The sequence below is a fragment of the Moschus berezovskii genome, chromosome 25, assembly GCF_049115385.1.
Source record: "Moschus berezovskii isolate FMDL1 chromosome 25, NW_MosBer_1.0, whole genome shotgun sequence".
NCBI classification, from domain to species: Eukaryota; Metazoa; Chordata; class Mammalia; order Artiodactyla; family Moschidae; genus Moschus; species Moschus berezovskii.
This window is the reverse complement of record NC_142484.1, coordinates 21,446,117-21,472,272: the sequence shown is the minus strand read 5'-3', so window position 1 is coordinate 21,472,272 and position 26,156 is coordinate 21,446,117. Positions and strand designations below refer to the sequence as shown.

The 26,156-nt window shown below is 40.7% G+C and overlaps 1 protein-coding gene and 1 pseudogene across 1 annotated transcript; both read right to left on the bottom strand.

The window, feature by feature from the left end:
* LOC129548495 (olfactory receptor 8C8-like) lies at nt 1–927 on the bottom strand (annotated as a pseudogene).
* Nucleotides 928–20,906: 19,979 nt separating this feature from the next.
* On the bottom strand, nt 20,907–21,857 carry LOC129548494 (olfactory receptor 8B3-like). The gene has a single exon (XM_055415014.2). It carries the CDS (start codon nt 21,849–21,851, stop codon nt 20,907–20,909), a length of 945 nt encoding a protein of 314 aa, XP_055270989.1. The 5' UTR covers nt 21,852–21,857.
* Between the last annotated feature and the right edge of the window lie 4,299 nt (nt 21,858–26,156).

The window sequence follows — 26,156 nt, the reverse complement described above, 5'->3', positions numbered from 1 at the left end:
TCAGTTTGTAATTCTCTTCAGGATTTTCTTCACAGCAATTTTGACATCCCTGTTCCTGAGGCTATATGAGAGAATTCAGAATGGGTACCACATTGGTGGAAAAGAGTGAGAAAAAGTTTCCCTCTTCCACAAACCCAGAAGATGATGGTCTGACATTAGTGAGCAGCCCAAATCCATAAAATAGACCAACTGAGGTAATATGGGAAAACAGGTGTTCAAGGCTTTGCATCAACCTTTAGATGATGGTATATGAAGAATATTGAAAAGAATCAAAGTGTAAGAAATAAAGATAACGAGGCTAAATACTATTACAACTGTCCCCACAACAGCAGAAACTACAATCCTATTGGCATAAATGCTGCTGCAGGTGAGCTGGAGAAGCTGGAGATGTCACACATGAAATGGTTGATGATGTTGGAGTCACAAAAGTTCAGCCTCATCATACACCCTGTGTGGACCATGGCTCCAGGAAACCCCATCACATACAAACCAGACATCAGCAGAGAACACATCTGAGGGGACATGGCCATTGTGTACAGCAAGGGCTTAAGATGGCCACATAGCAATCATAGGCCATGACTGTCAACACATAGCACTCAGAGCTGACAAAAAAGCACAAGAAAAATACCTGAGACAAACATCCTGTAAAGGAGATAGCATATTCTCAAAAATAAGGCTCATTAGCATTTTGGGGGTAAAGACAGATGAGTAACAAAGATCAATAAAAGAGAGATTGAAGAGAAAAAACTACATAGGGTTGTGCAGGTGTGAATTTAGACAGATTAGATTCATTAAGCACAAATTGTCCACCACAATGATCATGTGGTTCAGCAGAAACAGGAAAAACAGAGATAGCTGGAGTTTAGGTTGTTCTGTCAATCCCATAAGGATAAACTCAGTCACAGAGGAGGCATTTTCCATATTCATTTACTACCCAGTTGTGATCTGTAGGAACAGGGGCAGAAACTCGGATTCACAATGGACCTTCATGGACTTATCCTCTGTTTCCCAAGTAAGAGCTGGATCTCTTGGTTTATAACCACAGGGTTGTCTAAAGACACTCATCAAAGTATCCGAAATACAAGACCTGTAATGATTATTCCCGCAGATTCCTCATTTTCTTCTTTCTGTCCTTACTCCTCTTGTTTGTCTCTGTGCTTAAAAAATACTGGTAGACTCCCAGTGTCTCTGCACATCATTCTTCCTTCTCTCCAGGCTCTGTTCAGGATCAGGGCTGAAAAGAACAATAAATAGGTAGTGTTCCTCAGAACCCTCAATTTATACAGTCTGAGGTTTGAAAGGAATTGAGACACAGGTGATTCAAACCTGACCTTCTTTTTCCTCGGTGCCTCACTGATACTGAACCGTAGGACTCCTTCTACCTTAGAAGGTCAGAGTTTCTGACAAGGGAAAAAACAGTATCCATCACTGTGGTCATCAGTCTTTGACATGCTAAGGGAACAGTTCAGTTCAGTTCAGTTCAGTTCAGTTGCTCAGTCGTGTCCAACTCTCCACGACCCCATGAATCACAGCACGCCAGGCCTCCCTGTCCATCACCAACTCCCAGAGGTCACTCAAACTCATGTCCACAGAGTCGGTGATGCCATCCAGCCATCTCATTCTCTGTCGTCCCCTTCTCCTCCCGCCCCCCACCTTTCCCAGCATCAGAGTCTTTTCCAGTGAGTCAACTCGTTGCATGAGGTGGCCAAAGTATTGCAGTTTCAGCTTTACCATCAGTCCTTCCAATGAACACCCAGGATCGATCTCCCTTAGAACGGACTGGTTGGATCTCCTTGTGGTACAAGGGACTCTCAAGAGTCTTCTCCAACACCACAGTTCAAAAGCATCAATTCTTCGGCGCTCAGCTTTCTTCACAGTCCAACTCTCACATCCATACATGACCACCGGAAAAACCATAGCCTTGACTAGACGGACCTTTGTTGGCAAAGTAATGTCTCTACTTTTTAATATACTATCTAGGTTGGTCATAACTTTCCTTCCAAGGAGTAAGCGTCTTTTAATTTCCTGGCTGCAATCAGCATCTTCAGTGATTTTGGAGTCCAAAAAAATAAAGTCTGACACTGTTTCCACTGTCTTTCCATCTATTTCCATGAAGTGATAGGACCAGATGCCATGATCTTTGTTTTCTGAATGTTGAGCTTCAAGCCAACCTTTTCACTCTCCTCTTTCACTTTCATCAAGAGGCTTTTGAAGGGAACAGGCCATAATTTTTATGTGAGAATTCTCCCAGAAGGTTTTCTTCACTTGCAAGGACAACATCCACCTTCAGTTCAGTTCAGTTCAGTTGCTCAATCATGTCCGACTCTTTGCAACACCATGGACTACAGCAGCCCAGGCCTTCCTGTCTATCACCAACTTACGGAGTTTACCCACATTCGTGTACACTGAGTCGGTGATGCCATACAACCATCTCATCCTCTGTCGTTCCCTTCTCCTCCTGCCTTCAATCTTTCCCAGCATCCAGGTCTTTTCAAATGAGTCAACTCTTTGCATCAGTATTGCCAAAGTATTGGAGTTTCAGCTTAAACGTCAGTCCTTCCAATGAACACCCAGGACTGATCTTTAGGATGAACTGGTTGGACCTCCTTGCAGTCCAAGGGACTCTCAAGAGTCTTCTCCAGCACCACAGTAAAAAAGCACCAATTCTTTGGCACTCTGCTTTCTTCACAGTCCAACTCTCCCATCCATACGTGACTACTGGAAAAACTATAGCCTTGACTAGATGGACGTTTGTTGGCAAAGTAATGTCTCTGCTTTTTAATATGCTGTCTAGGTTGGTCATAACTTTCCTTCCAAGGAGTAAGCGTCTTTTAATTTCATGGCTGCAATCAGCATCTGCAGTGATTTTGGAGCCCAAAAAAATAAAGTCTGACACTGTTTCCCCATCTATTTCCCATGAAGTGATGGGACCAGATGCCAGGATCTTTGTTTTCTGAATGTAGAGCTTTAGGCCAATGTTTTCACTCTCCTACTCTCCTTCATCAAGAAACGTTTTAGTTCCTCTTCACTTTCCGCCATAATGGTGGTGTCATCTGCATATCTGAGGTGATTGATATTTCTCCCAGCAATCTTTATTCCAGCTTGTGCTTCTTCCAGCCCAGCATTCCTCATGATGTACTCTGCATATAAGTAAAATATATAAGTGACAATATACAGCTTTGATGTACTCCTTTTCCTATTTGGAACCAGTCTGTTGTTCCATGTCCAGTTCTAACTCTTGCTTCTGGACCTGAATACAGGTTTCTCTAGAGGCAGGTCAGGGGGTCTGGTATGCCCATCTCTTTCAGAATTTTCCACAGTTTACTGTGATCCACACAGTCAAAGGTTTTGGCATAGTCAATAAAGCAGAAATAGATGTTTTTCTGGAACTCCTGCTTTTTCGATGATCCAGCGAATGCTGGCCATTTGATCTCTGGTTCCTCTGCCTTTTCTAAAACCAGCTTAATATCTGAAACTCCACGGTTCACGTATTGCTGAAGCCTGGCTTGGAGAATTTTGAGCATTCCATTACTAGCAGGTGAGATGAGTGCGATTGTGTGGTAGTTTAAGCATTCTTTGGCATTGCCTTTCTTTGGGATTGAAATGAAAACACCTTTTCCAGTCCCGTGGCCACTGCTGAGTTTTCCAAATTTGCTGGCATATTGAGTGCAGCACTTCCACAGCATCATCTTTCAGGATTTGAAATGGCTCAACTGGAATTCCATCACCTCCACTAGCTTTATTCATAGTGATGCTTCCTAAGACCCATTCCAGGATATCTGGCTCTAGGTGAGTGATCACACCATTGTGATTATCTGGGTCATGAAGATCTTTTTTTGTACAGTTTTTCTGTGTATTCTTACCATCTCTTCCTAATATCTTCTGCTTCTGTTAGATCCATACCGTTTCTGTCCTTTATTCAGCCCATCTTTGCATGAAATGTTCCCTTGGTATCTCTAATTTTCTTGAAGAGATCTCTAGTCTTTCCCATTCTATTATTTTCCTCTATTTCTTTGCACTGATAACTGAGGAAGGCTTTCTTATCTTTCCTTGCTATTCTTTAAGACTCTACTTTCAAATGGTTATGTCTGTCCTTTTCTCCTTTGCTTTTCACTTCTTTCTTTTTTTTTATTTTTTTATTTTTTCAAAAACAATTTTAGGAATCTTGTATGCAGGTCAGGAAGCAACAGTTAGAACTGGACATGGAACAACAGACTGGTTCCAAATAGGAAAAGGTGTACGTCAAGGTTGTATATTGTCACCTTGCTTATTTAACTTATATGCAGAGTACATCATGAGGAACGCTGGGCTGGAAGAAGCACAAGCTGGAATCAAGATTGCTGGGAGAAATATCAATAACCTCAGATATGCAGATGACACTACCCTTATGGCAGAAAGTGAAGAGGAACTCAAAAGCCTCTTGATGAAAGTGAAAGAGGAGAGTGAAAAGGTTGGTTTGAAGCTCAACATTCAGAAAACAAAGATCATGGCATCTGGTCCCATCACTTCATGGGAGATAGATGGAAAAACAGTGGAAACAGTGTCAGACTTTGTTTTTTTGGGCTCCAAAATCACTGCAGATGCTGATTGCAGCCATGAAATTAAAAGACGCTTGCTCCTTGGAAGGAGAGTTATGACCAGCCTTGATAGTATATTAAAAAGCAGAGACATTACTTTGCCAACCAAGGTCCGTCTAGTCAAGGCAATGGTTTTTCCGGTGGTCATGTATGGATGTGAGAGTTGGACTGTGAAGAAGGCTGATCGCCGAAGAGTCGATGCTTTTGAACTGTGGTGTTGGAGAAGACTCTTGAGAGTCCCTTATACTGCAAGGAGATCCAACCAGTCCATTCTAAAGGAGATCAATCCTGGATGTTCATTGGAGGGACTGATGCTAAAGCTGAAACTGCAATACTTTGGCCACCTCATGCGACGAGTTGACTCACTGGAAAAGACTCTGATGCTGGGAAAGGTTGGGGGCGGGAGGAGAAGGGGACGACGGAGAATGAGATGGCTGGATGGCATCACCGACTCTGTGGACATGAGTTTGAGTGAACTCCGGGATTTGGTGATGGACAGGGAGGCCTGGCGTGCTGTGATTCATGGGGTCGCGGAGAGTCGGACACGACTGAGCGACTGAAATGAACTGAACTGAACTGACTTAAAAACAACCTTATCTTAAAATGGAGTAACTTTGGTTTTACGAGCAGCAAGCAAAGTACAGAAGCAAAAATGCATTACAGGAGCATTAAGTTCTACATTAGGTCACAGCCTCTAATCTGAAATCACACCCATAATATCATTTTTCAGGATATCTGGGAAATAGTTATTTCCCAGGATGCCTGAACCATAGCTACTCTATTTTGACTTTTAATTGTAAGAAAAAATAAAAAAAAATTTTTAATAGCCAAAGCAGATTTCACCATTAATGACATCAGTGTTTTTCTAGGTATGAGAAGATGCAAGAATTGGAACTCATAAAACCTTTTTCTGAAAAGATCTAACTATCTGAAGGCCTGTTCTGCCAGTTGATTTTGTTTTTTTTTTCAGAGCACAGAGTGCCTCATTCCTGATTTTCACCCTGAACTTCTTTCAGGGGGTGTTGAAGGTCAGCAGCTTGCAATGGTCATGATGCAATCTTTGTAGAGGCAGCTGGCAAGTACCAACTTCCAGTCAGCAGGGTCCCTTCATAGCCACATATCTGACCATGTGACACCATTTCATGGCCATTGTGTCCTGCAGTGCTGGGAAGGCTCATTCCCAGGTCTAGGGAAGTGATGGGCCACTCAGTGTGCTAAAATTGGACCAGGCCTTGCAAGTAGCAAAAGTCTCTGGACCACTGTCTTACTAGCCTCCTGGTCCAGGAAAATATTTCCTCTTGTTGCTTTTTCCCATACCCAGGGTCACATTATTACAATTATTGATCTCATATGGAACTGTCAGTTCAGCATTATATCACAGGCTCAGTGAAACAAGTGACATAGAAAATAATATAGCCATAGCTAGCAGTTATTAGTAAAATAAGAATTATAAGTCAAGAGCTTTCATTAGATAAAGCCTGGTAACCCAAGTCACCTGACTTCATTCGTTAAATGATTATTCAGTTCAGTTCAGTTCAGTCGCTCAGTCGTGTCCGACTCTCCGCGACCCCATGAATCACAGCACGCCAGGCCTCCCTGTCCATCACCAACTCCCGGAGTACACTCAAACTCATGTCCACAGAGTCAGTGATGCCATCCAGCCATCTCATTCTCCGTCGTCCCCTTCTCCTCCCGCCCCCAACCTTTCCCAGCATCAGAGTCTTTTCCAGTGAGTCAACTCGTCGCATGAGGTGGCCAAAGTATTGGAGTTTCAGCTTTAGCATCAGTCCCTCCAATGAACATCCAGGATTGATCTCCTTTAGAATGGACTGGTTGGATCTCCTTGCAGTATAAGGGACTCTCAAGAGTCTTCTCCAACACCACAGTTCAAAAGCATCGATTCTTCGGCGATCAGCCTTCTTCACAGTCCAACTCTCACATCCATACATGACCACGGGAAAAACCATAGCCTTGACTAGACGGACCTTGGTTGGCAAAGTAATGTCTCTGTTTTTTAATATACTATCAAGGTTGGTCATAACTTTCCTTCCAAGGAGCAAGCGTCTTTTAATTTCATGGCTGCAATCAGCATCTGCAGTGATTTTGGAGCCCAAAAAAACAAAGTCTGACACTGTTTCCACTGTTTTTCCATCTATTTCCCATGAAGTGATGGGACCAGATGCCATGATCTTTGTTTTCTGAATGTTGAGCTTCAAACCAACCTTTTCACTCTCCTCTTTCACTTTCATCAAGAGGCTTTTGAGTTCCTCTTCACTTTCTGCCATAAGGGTAGTGTCATCTGCATATCTGAGGTTATTGATATTTCTCCCAGCAATCTTGATTCCAGCTTGTGCTTCTTCCAGCCCAGCATTCCTCATGATGTACTCTGCATATAAGTTAAATAAGCAAGGTGACAATATACAACCTTGACGTACACCTTTTCCTATTTGGAACCAGTCTGTTGTTCCATGTCCAGTTCTAACTGTTGCTTCCTGACCTGCATACAGGTTTCTCAAGAGGCAGGTCAGGTGGTCTGGGATTCCCATCTCTTTCAGAATGTTCCACAGTTTATTGTGATCCACACAGTCAAAGGCTTTGGCATAGTCAATGAAGCAGAAATAGATGTTTTTCTGGAACTCTCTTGCTTTCTCCATGATCCAGCGGATGTTGGCAATTTGATCTCTGGTGCCTCTGCCTTTTCTAAAACCTGCTTGAACATCTGGGAGTTCACGGTTTACATATTGCTGAAGCCTGGCTTGGAGAATTTTGAGCATGACTTTGCTAGCGTGTGAGATGAGGGCAATTGTCCGGTAGTTTGAGCATTCTTTGGCATTGCCTTTCTTTGGGATTGGAATGAAGACTGACCTCTTCCAGTCCTGTGGCCACTGCTGAGTTTTCCAAATCTGCTGGCATATTGAGTGCAGCACTTTCACAGCATCATCTTTCAAGACTTGTAATAGCTCAACTGGAATTCCATCACCTCCACTAGCTTTGTTAGTAGTGATGCTTTCTAAGGCCCACCTGACTTCACATTCCAAGATGTCTGGCTCTAGGTCAGTGATCACATTATCGTGACTATCTTGGTCGGGAAGATCTTTTTTGTACAGTTCTTCTGTATATTCTTGCCACCTCTTCTTAATATCTTCTGCTTCTTTTAGGTCCATACCATTTCCGTCCTTTATCGAGCCCATCTTTGCATGAAATGTTCCCTTGGAATCTCCAATTTTCTTGAAGAGGTCTTCTGTTTTTCCCATTCTGTTGTTTTCCTCTATTTCTTTGCATTGATCACTGAGGAAGTCTTTCTTATCTCTCCTTGCTATTCTTTGGAACTCTGCATTCAGATGCTTATATCTTTCCTTTTCTCCTTTGCTTTTCGCTTCTCTTCTTTTCACAGCTATTTGTAAGGCCTCCTCAGACAGCCATTTCGCTCTTTTGCATTTCCTGGTTGTACATTATGGAGCATCCTACCGTTATCTGAAGATCGGTTACTGAGATAAGCCTTAGAAACTAACCTAGAGTGTCCTTTTTAATAACTTAATTAAATCTTTTAGCAGTATCACGTAACAAGGAACTGTCTCAGCAATGAGTCTTAGTAAACACTGCTGCTGCTGCTGCTGTGTCACTTCAGTCATGTCCGACTCTGTGTGACCCCATAGACAGAAGCCCACCAGGCTCTCCCGTCCCTGGGATTCTCCAGGCAAGAACACTGGAGTGGGTTGCCATTTCCTTCTCCTAGTAAACACTAGACATTAACAAAACTACACTAGACATTAACAAAACTAGAAACTTAATTTAACAATTTACAAAACTTAATATTCCGTGATTTTTCATTATGGAGGCCCTGTAGCCAGGGAGGCTTTAAACCATCAAATAAAAAATGAGGTTTGTCAGGGAGCTCAGAAAAGCCAAGCAGCCATCTTGGATTTCCCATAGCCCTGACTCTGATTTCCAGCTATTGTTTTTAATTTTCCAATTTAGAAGCAGACTGTTGCCATGGTTTAAGGACATTAGGATGGCACAAGTCTAACAGGGTTTTTGTATAAGCACATGTCTACAAACCCAACAATTGGAGTAATTTCTAAAACTAGCATAAGATCAGGCCTATGGTAGAAAAGCCTTTGATTTATATGCAGAGGGCTAAGAAGTTAAGAAAACATTATTAATGATCATACGAATCAGGTCCAGCATCTTGGGCAAGCTGTCTACCTCCGATGTTGTCGTCTTCTCATCCTGGTGTAGTGTAGTTTCTTCTGAAAAAAGTCCTTCCATCCAGGTTGGAGACAGTCCTTTAAATTATGTCCTTTTTTTTTTTTTTTTAGTCCTGGTTGCAGGTCAAGAGGCATCTGATCTTTATTCAAAGATAGATCACTGAGATAAGCTTCAGAAACAAGCTTAGGGTGTTCTTTAAGAATTCAATTAAATTTTACATTAATATCACATAACAGCAAGGAACTATCCAAGAAATGAGTCTTACTACCGCCATTGGTAGACCGCCATTAACAAACTGGGATTTAACATTTATTGAAACATCCTTTTCTCCCTAAAATCACCCTCATTTCTACCAAATATAACCAAATTAAGACTTGTTTTAAAAATAGGTCTGTTCTCAATAAACTTGACCTGATTATTTATATAACCATAGACCCTTTTTTTTTTTTTTTTTTTTTTGCTGAGACTATAAAAGTCCATAAAGGAGTCTCAAACTTAACTTTTTTTTTAATTTTTTTTTATTGGAGGCTAATTATTTTACAATATTATACTGGTTCCACAGCTATTTGTAAGGCCTCCTCAGACAGCCATTTTGCTTTTTTGCATTTCTTTTTCTTGGGGATGGTCTTGCTCCCTGTCTCCCGTACAATGTCATGAACCTCCATCCATAGTTCACCAGGCACTCTGTCGATCAGATCTAGTCCCTTAAATCTATTTCTCACTTCCACTGTATAATCATTAGGATTTGATTTAGGTCATTCGTGAATGGTCCAGTGGGTTTCCCTACTTTCTTCAATTTAAGTCTGAATTTGGCAATAAGGAGTTCATGATCTGAGCCACAGTCAGCTCCTGGTCTTGTTTTTGCTAACTGTATAGAGCTTCTCCATATTTGGCTGCAAAGAATATAATCAATCTGATTTCAGTGTTGGCCATCTGGTGATGTCCATGTGTAGAGTATTCTCTTGTGTTGTTGGAAGAGGGTGTTTGCTATGACCAGTTTGTTCTCTTGACAGAACTGTTAGCCTTTGCCTTGCTTCATTCTGTACTGCAAGGCCAAATTTACCTGTTACTTTAGGTGTTTCTTGACTTCCTACTTTTGCATTCCAGTCCCCTATAATGAAAAGGACATCTTTTTTGGGTGTTAGTTTTAAAAGGTCTCGTAGGTCTTCATAGAACCATTCAACTTCAACTTCTTCAATGTTACAGGTCAGGGCATAGACTTGGATTATTGTGATACTAAGCAGTTTGCCTTGGAAACAAAAATAGTTCATTCTGTCGTTTTTGAGATTTCATCCAAGTACTGCATTTCGGACTCTTTTGTTGACTATGATGGCTACTCCATTTCTTCTAAGGGATTCCTGCCCACAGTAGTAGATATTATGGTCATCTGAGTTAAATTCACCCATTCTAGTCCATTTTAGTTTGCTGATTCCTAGAATATCGACAATCACTCTTGCCATCTCCTGCTTGACCACTTCCAATTTGCCTTGATTCATGGACCTAACATTCCAGGTTACTATGCAATAGTAAAAGTCCTCTTTACAGCATTGGACCTTGCTTCTATCACCCACCACAGCTGGGTGTTGTTTTTGCTTTGGCTCCATCCCTTCATTCTTTCTGGGGTTATTTCTCCACTGATCTCCAGTAGCATACTAGGCACCTACTGACCTGGGGAGTTCATCTTTTAGTGTCCTCCCTTTTTGCCTTTTCATACTGTTTATATCCACCTTAATGAGCTCCAAAACAATCAGTTGACTCAAGTAGAATTCATTTCATACCCTGTAGTTCTGGGGAAACTGATTAGAAACACAGAAAATAATTCTTTTCCTCATGATTTCCTTTCAAGTTAAATGAACCCACTGACAGTTGAAATTAATGTTTTTTTTTTCCATTCTGTGTCACAGATATTTTGAGACACAATATACTACTCAGTTTACAATTTTAAAATAAGTATTCTTCTTAATCCCCAAGGCAGAAGAATGTGTGTTCTAATATTTACTTTCTTTATCATCTCTTGGAGTCTATGCCCAGTTCCAAAAACAAAAGAATAGCTGGGGCTTTGTCGCTTTACCATGTAGTGTTGGCTTGCAGGTATAGTATTGCAAATCAATAACAATTATATATTTAGATGTTCAAGTTGGTTTTAGAAAAGGCAGAGGAACCAGAGATCAAATTGAAACATCCACTGGATCATGGAAAAAGCAAGAGAGTTCCAGAGAAACATCTATTTCTGCTTTATTGACTATGACAAAGCCTTTGACTGTGTGGATCACAATAAACTGTGGAACATTCTGAAAGAGATGGGAATACCAGACCACCTGACCTGCCTCTTGAGAAACCTATATGCCGGTCAGGAAGCAACAGTTAGAACTGGACATGGAACAACAGACTGGTTCCAAATAGGAAAAGGAGTACGTCAAAGCTGTATATTGTCACCCTGCTAATTTAACTTATATGCAGAGTACATCATGAGGAAGGCTGGGCTGGAAGAAGCACAAGCTAGAATCAAGATTGCCAGGAGAAATATCAATAACCTCAGATATGCAGATGACACCACCCTTATGGCAGAAAGTGAAGAGGAACTCAAAAGCCTCTTGATGAAAGTGAAAGAGGAGAGTGAAAAAGTTGGCTTAAAGCTCAACATTCAGAAAACTAAAATCATGGAATCTGGTCCCATCACTTCATGGGAAATAGATGGGGAAAGAGTGGAAACAGTGTCAGACCTTATTTTTTTGGGCTCCAGAATCACTGCAGATGCTGATTGCAGCCAGGAAATTAAAAGACGCTTACTCCTTGGAAGGAAAGTTATGACCAACCTAGATAGCATATTAAAAAGCAGAGACATTACTTTGCCAACAAAGGTCCGTCTAGTCAAGGCTATGGTTTTTCCGGTGGTCATGTATGGATGTGAGAGTTGGACTGTGAAGAAAGCTGATCGCTGAAGAATTGATGCTTTTGAACTGTGGTGCTGGAAAAGACTCTTGAGAGTCCCTTGGACTGCAAGGAGATCCAACCAGTCCATTCTAAAGGAGATCAGTCCTGGGTGTTCATTGGAAGGACTGATGCTAAAGCTGAAACTCCAATACTTTGGCCACCTCATGCAAAGAGTTGACTCACTGGAAAAGACTCTGATGCTGGGAGGGATTGAGGGCAGGAGGAGAAGGGGACGACAGAGAATGAGATGGTTGGATGGCATCACTGACTCAATGGAGGTGAGTTTGAGTGAACTCCGGGATTTGGTGATGGACAGGGAGGCCTGGCATGCTGTGATTCATGGGTCGCAAGGAGTCAGACAGGACTGAGCGACTGAACTGAACTGAACTGATCCTCCCTCTTGAGCCTCCCTCTCCCCATCATCCCACCCATCCAGGTTGTCACAGAGTGCCAGTCTGGGCAGTGTTCATATAGTGCTATGTACCAGCTTCTCACCATCTACCCATTTTACACATGATAGGGTATATATGTCAGTCCTATTCTCTCAGTTAGTCCCAGTCTCTCTTTCCCCCACTTTGGTCACAAGTTTTTTCTCTACATCAGTGTCTCCATTCCTTCCCTGTAAATAGGTTCATCAGTACTGTTTTTCTAGATTCCATATATATGTGTGTGTGTGTGTGTGTGTGTGTGTGTGTGTGTGTGTGTTAATCCTGTTATCTCAGCTGGTAAAGAATCTGCCTGCAATGCAGGAGACCCCTGTTTGATTCCTAGGTCAGGAAGTCCCCCTGGAGAAGGGATAGGCTACCCACTCCAGTATTGTTGCCTGGAGAATCCCCATGGACAGAGGATCCTCGTGGGATCCTTGTGTCTATAGGGACACAAACAGTCAGACAAGACCGAGCAACTAAGCACAGCACACATACAATATTTGTTTCTCTCTTTCTGACTTACTTCACTCTGTATAATTGGCCTTAGGTTCATCCAGCTCACTAGAACTGACTCAAATGTGTTCCTTTTTATGGCTGAGTAATATTTCAGTGTATATATGTACCACAACTTCTTTATCCATATACATGTCAGGAACAGTTAGGTTGCTTCTGTGTCCTGACTACTGTAAATAGTGCTACAATAAAATTGGGGTATATGTGTCTTTTTCAATTATGGTTTTCTCAGGGAATATGCCCAGTATTTGCATTGATGAGTCAGTGGTAAAGAACCTGCCTGCCTGCCTGCCAACGCAGGAGACACAGATGTAGTTTCAATCCCTGAGTCTGGAAGATACCCTGGAGGAGGACATAGCAACCCATTCCAGTATTCTTGCCTGGCGAATCCCAAGGACAGAGGGACCTGGTGGGCTACAGCTCATAGGGTCACAGAGAGTCAGACACAACTGAAGTGACTTAGCATGCATGCATCCACAAGGTTGTTTTATTCCCAGTTTTTTAAGAAATCTCCATACTGTTCTCCACAGTGGCTATAGCAATTTATGTTCCCACCAAATGTGCAAGAGGTTTTCCTTTTCTCCACATGCTCTCCAGGAATTATTGTTTGTAGATTTTGATAATGGCCATTCTGACTGGTGTGAGGTGATACCTTACTGTAGTTTTGATGTGCATATCTCTAATAATGAGCTATGTTGAGTATCTTTTTCATGGGTTTATCAGTCACCTGTATGTCTTCTTTCAAGGAATGTCTATTTAGGTCTTCTTCCCATTTTTTGGTTGGGTTGTCTATTTTTCTGAGAGTGAGTTGTATGAGTTGCTTGTGTATTTTGAAGATTAATCTTTTGTCAGTTGTCTTATTTGCAATATTTTCTCCAATTCTGAGGGTTGTCTTTTCATTTTGTTTATAGTATTCTTTGCTGTGCAAAAGCTTTTTCATGCTTAGCTGCTCACTCATGTCTGACTCTTTGCAACCCCATGGACAGTAGCCTGGTCTGGAGCCCCCCAGGCTCCTCTCCATGGGACTTTCCAGGCAAGAATATCAGAGTGGGTTGCCATTTCCTTCTCCAGGGATCTTCCCGACCCAGGGATCAAACTTGCATCTTCCTCCATGTCTCCGGCATTTTAGGCAGGTTCTTTATCTGCTGAGCCATCGGGGAAGCCCTAGTTTAACCCCATTTTTTTATTTTTATTTTTATTTCCATTACGCTAGGTGGTGGGTCAAAGAGGATCTTGCTCTGATTTGTGTCAGAGTGTTCTGCCTATATTTTCTGAGTTTATAGTTTCTGACTTTACATTTAGGCCTTTAATTTATTTTTGTGTATGGTGTTAGGAAGTGTTCTAATTTCATTTTCACATGTAGCTGTCCAGTTTTCCCAGCACCACTTATTGAAGAAACTGTCCTTTCTCCACTGTATAGTATATTCTTGCTTCTTTTGTCAAAGATAAGGTGCCCATAGGTGTGTCAGTTTATCTCTGGGCCTTCTATCTTGATCCATGGGTCTATATTTCTGTTTTTGTGCCAGTACCATACTGTCTTGATTACTCTGGCTTTGCAGTATGTTATGAAGGCAGGAATCTTGATTCTCCAGTTCTATTTTTCTTTCTTGAGATTACTTTGGCTATTTGAGGTGTGTTGTGTTTCCATAAACTTGTGAAATTTTTTGTTCTAGTTCTGTGAAAAATGTCATTGGTAATTTGATAGGGTTGCAATGACTCTACAGACTGCTTCAGTATATTAATTTTCACAATATTGATTCTTCCAATCCAAGAACATGATACATCTCTTCATCTGCTTTGTGTCGTCTTTCATCGGTATCTTTTAGTTTTCTGCATACAGGTCTTTTGTCTCCTACAGTTCAGTTCAGTCGCTCAGTCGTGTCCAACTCTTTGCGACCCCATGAATCACAGCACGCCTGGCCTCCCTGTCCATCACCAACTCCCGGAGTTCACTCAGACTCATGTCCATCGAGTCGGTGATGCCATCCAGCCATCTCATTCTCTGTCGTCCCCGTCTCCTCCTGCCCCCAATCCCTCCTAGCATCAGAGTCTTTTCCAGTGAGTCAACTCATCCCATGAGGTGGCTAAAGTATTGGAGTTTCAGTTTTAGCATCAGTCCTTCCAATGAACACCCAGGATTGATCTCCTTTAGAATGGACTGATTGGATATCTTTGCAGTCCAAGGGAGTCTCAAGTCTTCTCCAGCATCACAGTTCAAAAGCATCAATTCTTCAGCGATCAGCTTTCTTCACAGTCCAACTCTCACATCCATACATGACCACTGGAAAAACCATAGCCTTGACTAGATGGACCTTTGTTGGCAAAGCAATGTCTCTGCTTTCTAATATGCTATCTAGGTTGGTCATAACTTTCCTTCCAAGGAGCAAGCTTAGGTAGGTTTATTCTGAGATATTTTATTCTTTTAGTTGTGATGGTGAGTGGGATTTTTTCCTTAATTTTTCCTTCTGATTTTTTGTTATTAGTGTATAGGAATGCAAGGGAATTTTGTGTATTGATTTTGCATCCTGTGACTTTACTAAATTTATTGATTAGCTCTAGTAATTTTCTAATGGTATCTTTAGGGTTTTCTATCACTATGAAAAAAGCTAGTGGTGGTGATGGAATTCCAGTTGAGCTATTTCAAGTCTTGAAAGATGATGCTGTGAAAGTGCTGCACTCAATATGCCAGCAGATTTGGAAAACTCAGCAGTGGCCACAGGACTGGAAGAGGTCAGTCTTCATTCCAATCCCAAAGAAAGGCAATGCCAAAGAATGCTCAAACTACCGCACAATTGCACTCATCTCACACGCTAGTAAAGTCATGCTCAAAATTCTCCAAGCCAGGCTTCAGCAGTATGTAAACCGTGAACTCCCAGATGTTCAAGCAGGTTTTAGAAAAGGCAGAGGCACCAGAGATCAAATTGCCAACATCCGCTGGATCATGGAGAAAGCAAGAGTGTTCCAGAAAAACATCTATTTCTGCTTCATTGACTATGCCAAAGCCTTTGACTGTGTGGATCACAATAAACTGTGGAACATTCTGAAAGAGATGGGAATCCCAGACCACCTGACCTGCCTCTTGAGAAACCTGTATGCAGGTCAGGAAGCAACAGTTAGAACTGGACATGGAACAACAGACTGGTTCCAAATAGGAAAAGGTGTACGTCAAGGTTGTATATTGTCACCTTGCTTATTTAACTTATATGCAGAGTACATCATGAGGAAGGCTGGGCTGGAAGAAGCACAAGCTGGAATCAAGATTGCCGGGAGAAATATCAATCACCTCAGATATGCAGATGACACCACCCTTATGGCAGAAAGTGAAGAGGAACTCAAAAGCCTCTTGATGAAAGTGAAAGAGGAGAGTGAAAAGGTTGGCTTGAAGCTCAACATTCAGAAAACAAAGATCATGGCATCTGGTCCCATCACTTCATGGGAGATAGATGGAAAAACAGTGTCAGACTTTATTTTTTTGGGCTCCAAAATCACTGCAGATGCTGATTGCAGCCATGAAATTAAAAGACGCTTGCTCCTTGGAAGGAAAGTTATGTCCAACTTTGATAGTATATTAAAAAGCAGAGACATTACTTTGCCAACCAAGGTCCGTCTAGTCAAGGCAATGGTTTTTCCCGTGGTCATGTATGGATGTGAGAGTTGGACTGTGAAGAAAGCTGATCGCCGAAGAATTGATGCTTTTGAACTGTGGTGTTGGAGAAGACTCTTGAGAGTCCCTTATACTGCAAGGAGATCCAACCAGTCCATTCTAGAGGAGATCAATCCTGTATGTTCATTGGAGGGACTGATGCTAAAGCTGAAGCTGCAATACTTTGGCCACCTCATGCGACGAGTTGACTCACTGGAAAAGACTCTGATGCTGGGAAAGGTTGGGGGCGGGAGGAGAAGGGGACGATGGAGAATGAGATGGCTGGATGGCATCACCGACTCTGTGGACATGAGTTTGAGTGAACTCCGGGATTTGGTGATGGACAGGGAGGCCTGGCGTGCTGTGATTCATGGGGTCGTGGAGAGTCGGACACGACTGAGCGACTGAACTGAACTGAACTGATGTACAGTATATCATCTGCAAAGAGTGAGAGTTTTACTTCTTCTTTTCCAATATAGATCCATTTTATTTCTTTTTCTTCTCTGATTGCCATGTGTGGACTTCCAAAACTTTGTTGAATAACAGTGGTGAAAGTGCTATTAATTGTAATCATCTTGTGTTGTTCCTGATCTTAGAAGAAATATTTTCAGTTTTTTACCACTGAGAATAATGCTTGCTGTTTTTTACATATTACTTTCTAAAGAACTTTATGAAGTCATTTTAACAGAGAAAAACAAATCAAAGGGAAAATCCATTATCCCACCACCACCACCAAAAAAGAAAAGAAAAACCCTCAACTTTAAGATAATCATTGCATATGTATTATTAGATATTTCAGATATAACAGAAGTATTTGGGAAAGTCCCCAGTTTCAGAAGTTGTTTACTAGTAAGTAAACCCTGATGGATCTTCCCCATCGGCTCCTTCAGATTCCCACTCCATCCCTCTGCAACTTTCTCTGGACCCCTCCCTGAAGGTTGGCTTTTGTGGCTACATCGGTGGCTCCCTGGTTACCTGGTGTCTACTTGGGAACTGTCAGGGGAGGCACTAGCTGAGAGAGAAGGAGGCAGGTGCAAACTACCTGCATGGGACTAAGACATACAAACCACTAGGGAAAACAGATAAGCAACAAGAATATATTGTATTGTAATTACGACTATTAATTGTGATAATTTTTAACAGAGTACAGCATATAAAAGTACCAACACATCATGCTGTACACATGAAATTAATATGAATATGTAAATCAATTATACATCAATAGAAAAGGTAGGGGCAGAGTTTGGGCAATGAAGTGAGGGAAGGCAGAATAGTTGCTAAAGGACTATTGTCCAGCTCCTAAGTATACATCTAAGGGACTGCACCAAGTTAGGCATATTTCCATGTGCTTATTGGCCATTTACACACTTGGATGTGTCTTTCAAATGATTTGCAAATATATGAAACTGTATTTTATCACTGAAATATAGTTATTAAATTGCCATGCATTTTGGATACAATAAATTTATCAAAACAATGTACTGCAAATATTTTTCTAGTATATGGCTTGCTTATGAATATTTTTGATAGGTATTCTAATTTTAATGAAGTTTATCTTTTTTCTCCTCTTTGGGATCTCCTGTTTACTAGAATATGTCTAAAAATCTAGGCCTACATGAAGACATTTTCATATGTTTTCTTTTAGAAGGCACACTTAAGTTTTGTGTCTATTGTTCTGATCCACTTTAAAATTTTTGTGTATGCTGTTAAATAGAGATCAAGTTTAATAGTTTTCTCATGAAATGTTAATATTTCCAAACATCAGGTTCTTAGTTTTTCTTTCTTTCTAGAATTGGCTTATTGCTTGATAAAAAAAACAATTAACTGGATAGATGAGGATCTTTTTCTGAATCTTCTATTTTATCTGTTATTCATTTGTCTGTTTTATAACAAGAAACTCAGTCTTTATTTGAACATTACACTAAGCTTTAAAATCAGTAAGCCCTTTGTGTCACTTAAAGTTCTCCAAGAAGCAAATGCCAAGAAATATTAGACTTGCAAGACATTTATTACTTCCCTGATAGCTCAGTTGGTAAAGAATCTGCCTGCAATGCAGGAGACCCTGGTTCAATTCCTGGGTCAGGAAGATCCGCTGGAGAAGGGATAGGCTACCTACTCCTGTACTCTTGGACTTCCCTTGTGGCTCAGCTGGTAAAGGATCTGACTGGAATGTGGGAGACCTGGGTTCGATCCCTGGGCTGGGAAGGTCCCCTGGTAAGGGAGCAGTTACCCACTCCAGCATTCTGGCCTGGAGAATTCCAGGGACTGTATAGTTCATGGGGTCAAAAAGAGTCGGACACAACTGAGGGACTTGCACTTTCTTTCACTTTCAAGACACTTATTATAAAAAAGTCTATGAAGGCTAAATACGGAGCTGGAAGTCTGTGAGAAAGGCCTTCGGACCTCAATGAAAATCTGACATCTAAGAAAGGAGACAGAGACGGAACATCTCAGGCCACAATGCAGTTCTATAATTCTCATTAATAATGATAGAAAGTCCCTAACCAAAGACTGTCTATCAGGAGATACATGTATAATATATAATGTATAAAATGGTCAGTTCCTGTGTGACCCACCAAGCTAAACTGTTGGCTGAGGACATCTCAGAGTAAGCATGGACTCTGCCTGAACACTATGGTGGATCCAAAGCAGTATAAGCAATAGACAGTGACTGATGCTCCCCACAGCTACTCATCTTGACTGGGAGCTGAGCAGCATCTCTAGAGGTGCAAAAGTCCACCCTCAAAGAAATAAATGATACCCCAAAGTTCTTTCTGATTTATTTATTTACTAGTATTTGTATTTATCGTAATATTCCCTTAATTATTGCTAACAACTATGAAATTTATTATTGTTGTTACTCAAACAAGATAACACAATTTAACAAGTATTTCTTATCCTGCAAATACATCTGATATTCTAAATATACAAGCTGAAAAGGCACTGGAGAAATAGGAAACTTACAGAAAACAGCATCTACTTTAAATCTGTTAATTACCTTATCAGTGAGACAAGGTTTTACAATCAAATGTTGAAATCCTAACCCCTCGATGATGATGATATTAGAAGAAGGGACCATTAGGAGATACTTAAGTCATGAAGATGGAACCCTCACAATTGAGATTAGTGCATCCCAGGGACAGGGGAGCCTGGTGGGCTGCCGTCCATGGGGTCGCACAGAGTCGGACACGACTGAAGTGACTTAGCAGCAGCAGCAGCAAAAGACATTTCACAGAAATCATTAGCCCCTTCTATCAAGTAAGCATACAATGAGAAGGGTGTAGCCCAGAAAAGTGCCCTCACTCATTTATGCTGGTACCCTGATCCTAGACTTCCAACCTTCAGAACTGTGAGAAATAAATTTCTGTTGTTTATAAGTCATTGAGTCTGTGGTATTTTGTTACACTAACCTGACTGCACTGAAACAGGTTTAAATAAGCTCAAGAACCATTGAAAGGAATATAGTTTATAATCATTAGCATATGACTTTTTTCATGATAAATCCCATTAGATGAATAAAACAATATCTAACATATTTCTCCTAACTTAATGTGCAATATTTTCCTTTAAAGTGATAAATAACAAACTCTGAAGTAAGAGCTATATGCTCTTTTTCAAAATATTTTATGTCATTTTATATAATAGCTAATGCAAGTTTTATAATAAAGCAGCCAGCCCCCATACTGGGATTCTAAGGTACATGTGTATTATTTCTACTTTGGCCACCTCATGCGACGAGTTGACTCACTGGAAAAGACTCTGATGCTGGGAAGGATTGGGAGTGGGAGGAGAAGGGGACGACAGAGAATGAGATGGCTGGATGGCATCACCAACTCGATGGAGATGAGTTTGGGTGAACTCCGGGAGTTGGTGATGGACAGGGAGGCCTGACATGCTGTGATTCATGGGGTCGCAGAGAGTCGGACACGACTGAGCGACTGAACTGAATGCCATCTTTGGCAATAAAAGATGGAACTACATATATTCTCTTTAATATTAAATGACCTGGGCTGATGGAGGCTCTCAGAAACAGGTGATACTATGGTACAGATTTTGCAATTTGCCAAGGAAATAAGAAAGGACAAAACTAAAAAGTAAGCTGATAAGAAACATAAAAGGAAAAGATCAGAGAATATGATAGCACTTTAAGCTATCTACTACTTTGTATTTTGTATAAAGACAGTTTATTGAATCCTGTTACCTATACCAGCAATATTATCAACAAGCATGAGAATGCTTCTATAGTATTTGGCACTTCTGTGTTTAGATAGGCAAAGTGTATTTTTAAATTTCTATGATTTATGCTTCATCGCATGTGTACAGAGTAGGAATAACACAGAAGATAGAAGTATAAAAATTTATATTTAAAAAGGTCAGCATATTTGTGCCTTTAATAAACAAGTTACTATTCAGTAAACTGATATGAGGTACAAGAAATACAGGGGACAAATATGAGATGAGGCCAGCAATGAGGAAGTAATAAGACAAGTCTATTGTTCTAAACATAACACAACCTGTGGAAGCAACATGATGATAAACAAAGACTCTTCTTTAAAAATAACAATAAAAACTTGAATTGCTTTATAATATTGCCACTTCAAATTAGAACATGGTTCTCCTCTGGGTTTTAAACAGGGATTTCCTCAGTGCAACTTTGACATCCTTGTTTCTCAAACTGTAAATCAAAGGATTGAGCATGGGCACCACATTAGTATAAAAAACAGAAGAAATTTTTCCCAGGTCCATAGATCCAGGAGAAGAATATTTAAGGTACATGAATGCCGCTGAACCAAAAAAAAGAGAAAGCGCAATCATGTGGGAGCCACAGGTACCAAAGGCTTTCGATCTTCCTTGAGAAGATCTGATGTGAAGAATGCTCGTGAGGATGAAGACGTAAGAGACCAGGATGGTGAGACTGGGTGCTGTGATGTTGATACCCACGACAATGAGGACTACCACCTCATTGACAGAGGTGCTGGTACAGGAGAGCTGCAGGAGTGGGAGGATGTCACACAAGTAATGCTTGATGACATTCAACCTGCAGAAGGTGAGCCCAAGCATGCACCCTGTGTGAGCAGACGCTCCAGCAAACCCCATCACATATGCAGCCAAAGAGAGCACCAAACAGACCTGGTGGGACATGGAGACCTTATACAGCAAGGGAGTACAGATGGCCACATAGCGATCATAGGCCATCGAGGTCAGCATGTAGCACTCAGAGATGACAAAAAAGAGAAAGAAAAAGAGTTGAGTCATGCACCCCACATATGAGATGGTATTCTCCCTGAACACAAAGTTCATCAGCATCTTGGGGGTGAAAACAGAAGAGTAACAGAGATCAATGAAGGACAGGTTGAAGAGGAAATAGTACATGGGGGTGTGGAGGTGAGAATTTAGACCAATAAGAAGGATCAAGCCCAGGTTACCCACCACGGTGACAACATATATGACTAGAAACAGGTGAAAGAGGGGTTGCTGGAGCTCTGGACGGTCTGTTAATCCAGCAAGAATAAATTCAGTCACTAAGGAGTCATTTCTAGTCAGCATTCTGTTCTCAACTTCAGAAATCTGTGAGAACAGAAGAACATTTCATTAGCTGGGAACACAGCTCTGTCCTTACAAAATCACTTTTATATGAGTTTTATTTATGAGACAGCTTCCCAGACTGGCAGAAATCATGTAAGTCCTCCTCTGCTTCATAGTGTCTGGAGACACACACATCTCAACATTTAAATCTCTTTTTTATTAAATTTATTTATTTTTAATTGAAGGATAATTGCTTTACAATATTGCATTGTTATCTACCAAACATCAACATGAATCAGCCATAGGTTTACCCATGCCCCCTCCCATGTCTTTTGCTTTCATGAGTTGTATGGAACAAATCATGGCTCTAACTTTATTTTTACGAAAAGATAGAGGGATGGGGTGGCTGAGGAACAAATCTACCTGTTGACGAGTTTCAGTGGTGGGAATGTATCCCCATCTCTCTAACCTACTCATCTGACCAGTCACTTTTTCATTCCTACTCAAGTTTCCATCACTCTACTAGATATCTCAGTTTCCCTATGATGATCTTCAAGAAAGAGAGAATTCCTATAGAGCAGAGGTCACACCAATATTCTGCTTCCTGGAAGGAAGTTGTTAACAGTCTATAGGTTTTACAGACACTTTACTGCAAGATATTACAAAGTCAATAAGGTATGGAGGAGAACCTTGGTGGCCTAAACTTTATACTTAACCATATGCTCAATGTTTCTACACATTCTCCTCCTCTATTCCATCCTAGAGGAATAGAGGATGAATAAAACAAGGTGGATGTACTTTACCATGTTTTGTAGGAGGGCATGAAAGAGAAATAAATTAATTTGGGTGCTGATTAAATTAGCTGTTAAATTAGTGAAAACAAACAAAGCTGTATTCTTATTATGACATATAAAGTTGTATGATACATGTATTTCAACAAAAAACTTTAGGAGAAAAATATTTTCCTCCTCTGATATTGCTATGCTCTGGATTTGTCACTTGGAACTGCCATAGTCCCCTGCTACCAGAATGAGGACGAGGCCAACTCAGAGGATATGCTCAGAACAATACAAGCAGTCAAGTCGGAGATCCAGACCTTGGGGTTTCTTGCTATTCAATAGAAATGCTTTTCCTCATTTTATAGCCACAGAGATAAAAAGAAACCTGGTTAACTCACATTCCTTCCACTGAGGGAGCTCAGTGCCTAGGAAGCTTCATATGTGTTTCACCTCTACTCTTCTGAAAGAGCTGGCTTTGGAGATATCGACGCTGAGCAGATGCAGTCACAGAATCTTCTCCCTGTGTTGGCAAAAGAGTCAGAGCATTGATACAGCAGCCTGAACGTTACAGAAGTTAGTCTAAGGTTCAGATTAAAGTTGTACCTATAAATCTATTAGGAGACTGTAAAGGGAAACCACAGACTTGGCAGCTACACCACCATTTTATAGATTTCATGGCATTTGCTTAAGGCTTGTAATTTTTTCACACCTGATTAGAAATCCGGGGGTAAGTCTCCCCTAAGACCTTCCCATTGTGATAAGCTCTGCAGGCAAGAAACTGGCGTCTATTTTCACACCGTAATCATGACGGTAAATGTTAGTTTTCCTTCAGGGAACGTACATCCCTTGGGACATAGTAAAAGATCCTCTCTGTTCTTCATAAAAATGAAAATAATTAATGTCACTGAAAATTTCATTAACTGTCATTCAGGTAACATATTAATTTTTGTAAAACTTATAAACACTTCAGTAAAGGTTATTTATTTGCTTTGTAAAATAGATTATCTTTAAATATTTATGAACATTTTATAAACATATAGTAAAAGGATATTTTTATTGCTTTTAGACATTATTGTTTCAGTAAAATGCCATTAGGTATAATTCTAATCCAATATTCCATGAAAATTTAGTTTGGGCTGTTCTGACTCAGTATGTCTTTCCTTTTAATAAATTAAGTCCATAAGAAAATCAGGGGCTTCCCTGGTAGATCAGCTGGTAAAGAATACACCTGGAATCCAGGAGACTCCAGCTCAATTCCTGGGTCAGAAATATCCCCTGGAGAAGGGATAGGCTACCCGCTCCAGTATTCTTGGGCTTCCTTGGTGGCTCAGACAATAACGAATCCAACTGCAATGTGGGAGACCTGAGTTCAGTCCCTGAGTTGAGACAATCCCCTGGAGGAGGGCATGCCAACCTACTCCAATATTCTTGCTTGGAGAATCCCCATGGACAGAGCAGTCTGGAGGGCTACAGTCCATGGAGTCACAAAGAGTCAGATGTGACTGAGTGACTAAGCATAGAGCACATAAGAAAATCACTGTTCAAAGCCTTCTATTTGAAAATGTGACTTTAGAATTCCTAGATATGTATGCTGATTGCAGCCATGAAATTAAAAGACGCTTACTCCTTGGAAGGAAAGTTATGACCAACCTAGATAGCATATTAAAAAGCAGAGACATTACTTTGCCAACAAAGGTCCGTCTTAGTCAAGGCTATGGTTTTTCCAGTGGTCATGTATGGATGTGAGAGTTGGACTGTGAAGAAAGCTGAGCGCCGAAGAATTGATGCTTTTAAAATATGGTGTTGGAGAAGACTCTTGAGAGTCCCTTGGACTGCAAGGAGATCCAACCAGTCCATTCTAAAGGAGATCAATCCTGGGTGTTCATTGGAAGGACTGATGCTAAAGCTGAAACTCCAATGCTTTAGCCACCTCATGCAAAGAGTAGACTCACTGGAAAAGACTCTGACGCTGGGAGGGATTGGGGGCAGGAGGAGAAGGGGACAACAGAGAATGGCTGGATGGCATCACCGACTCAATGAACCTGAGTCTGAGTGAACTCTGGGCGTTGGTGATGGACAGGGAGGCCAGGCGTGCTGTGATTCATGGGGTCGCAAAGAGTTGGACACGACTGAGAGACTGAACTGAACTGAACTGAACTGAGATATGTATTAACTTCTATTTGTGCTTATGAGATTGCAGCTAACATTTATTTGGAAATAAGAATAGATTCACAGGGAGTTGCTAAAATAATGTAGAGTCCCTTGAACTCCACCTAGCTTCCTATCATGATGACACATTACAATTGCTGTGTAAGAGTAAAATGAGGAAATGGACACTGGTTTAGTAATGGTAACAAGACTTCAGGACTGCAGACAGTGAGATTTTAGCAGTTTTATATGCACTGAGTGTTTACATTGTGTGTGTGTACATGTGCGTATATCTATGCAATGTGATCCTTTGTATATACTCATGTAGCAACACCCTGACTGGATACAGAACTGTCTCACTATCTTTAGAAATTCTTATACTACTCTTTTATAGTTACACCCATCCCCTTCCACCTTCATCTTTGTTTGCTCCATCTCCATCTCTTTCATCTCCACCTCCATAGTCAAGTCATTTGGAGGATAAGAAATGAAATCAAACGATATGCAGTCTCTGAGACTGGCTTTTCTCACTAGTCATGATGCCTTTAATGTTCATCCCATTTGTTGCATGTATCAATTCCTTGATGGCTGAGTAGCATTCCGTATTTTACAATTTAAGTTTATTCCACCTTCAGTAGTAATTTAAATATTATATATTTAAATATTTAAATAAAATAAATATTCTTGCATTTATGCAAAAGTAAATCTGTTTTATTTATGGAAAGTGTTTCAGGGGCAGAGGCTAGAAATCACAGTTGAAGCTGGTTCTTCTCTGAATCCTCTTTAAGCCAATCTGAGTCAAGGTTCTCATTCTTCCTTCTCTAAGAATAAAGACTGAGACATCCAGATTTTTAGCAGGTTTTTAATAACTGGTTAAAGACAAAAAGCAAGGAATGCTCTTCCACTACACTTTGTGAGAGTGTACAGCATCATTACCAGTCATAAGCAAGTTAGTCAGGAAAAGGCATTTGGTTACAATAAAATTTCTATTATTCAAATTTATTATCATCCATTCAATCCCAGTACACATGTGATAGTTTCAGAATTGCAAATCAACACCAGTGTGAGAAATACATTTACTGTCTGGAGTACAGTTCTTGTGTACAGTTTTCTTTTCCCCCTTTTCTCCTTACAATGTATAGTCAAATAAGTAGATGACACCATCAAAGAAAGAATTTACAGATACACAAAAGGGAAAGTCTACAATGAATCCTATGATGCTAAAGTCAGAGATAACGTGTTTCTATTAAATATACATTAAGATTCATTGTTATTCAGTCACTAAGTCATATCTGACTCTTTGAAACCCCAAAGACTTGCAGCACACCATAAGAGCCATAGTTTTAGGGGACTGCCACACTTTCCTGGATTTTACCTTCAAAACACCCCAGCAGGTTCT

What these genes read in the sequence shown, in the direction of transcription:
- LOC129548494 (XM_055415014.2), bottom strand. Translation starts at nt 21,851, where the DNA reads ATGCTGACTAGAAATGACTCCTTAGTGACTGAATTTATTCTTGCTGGA.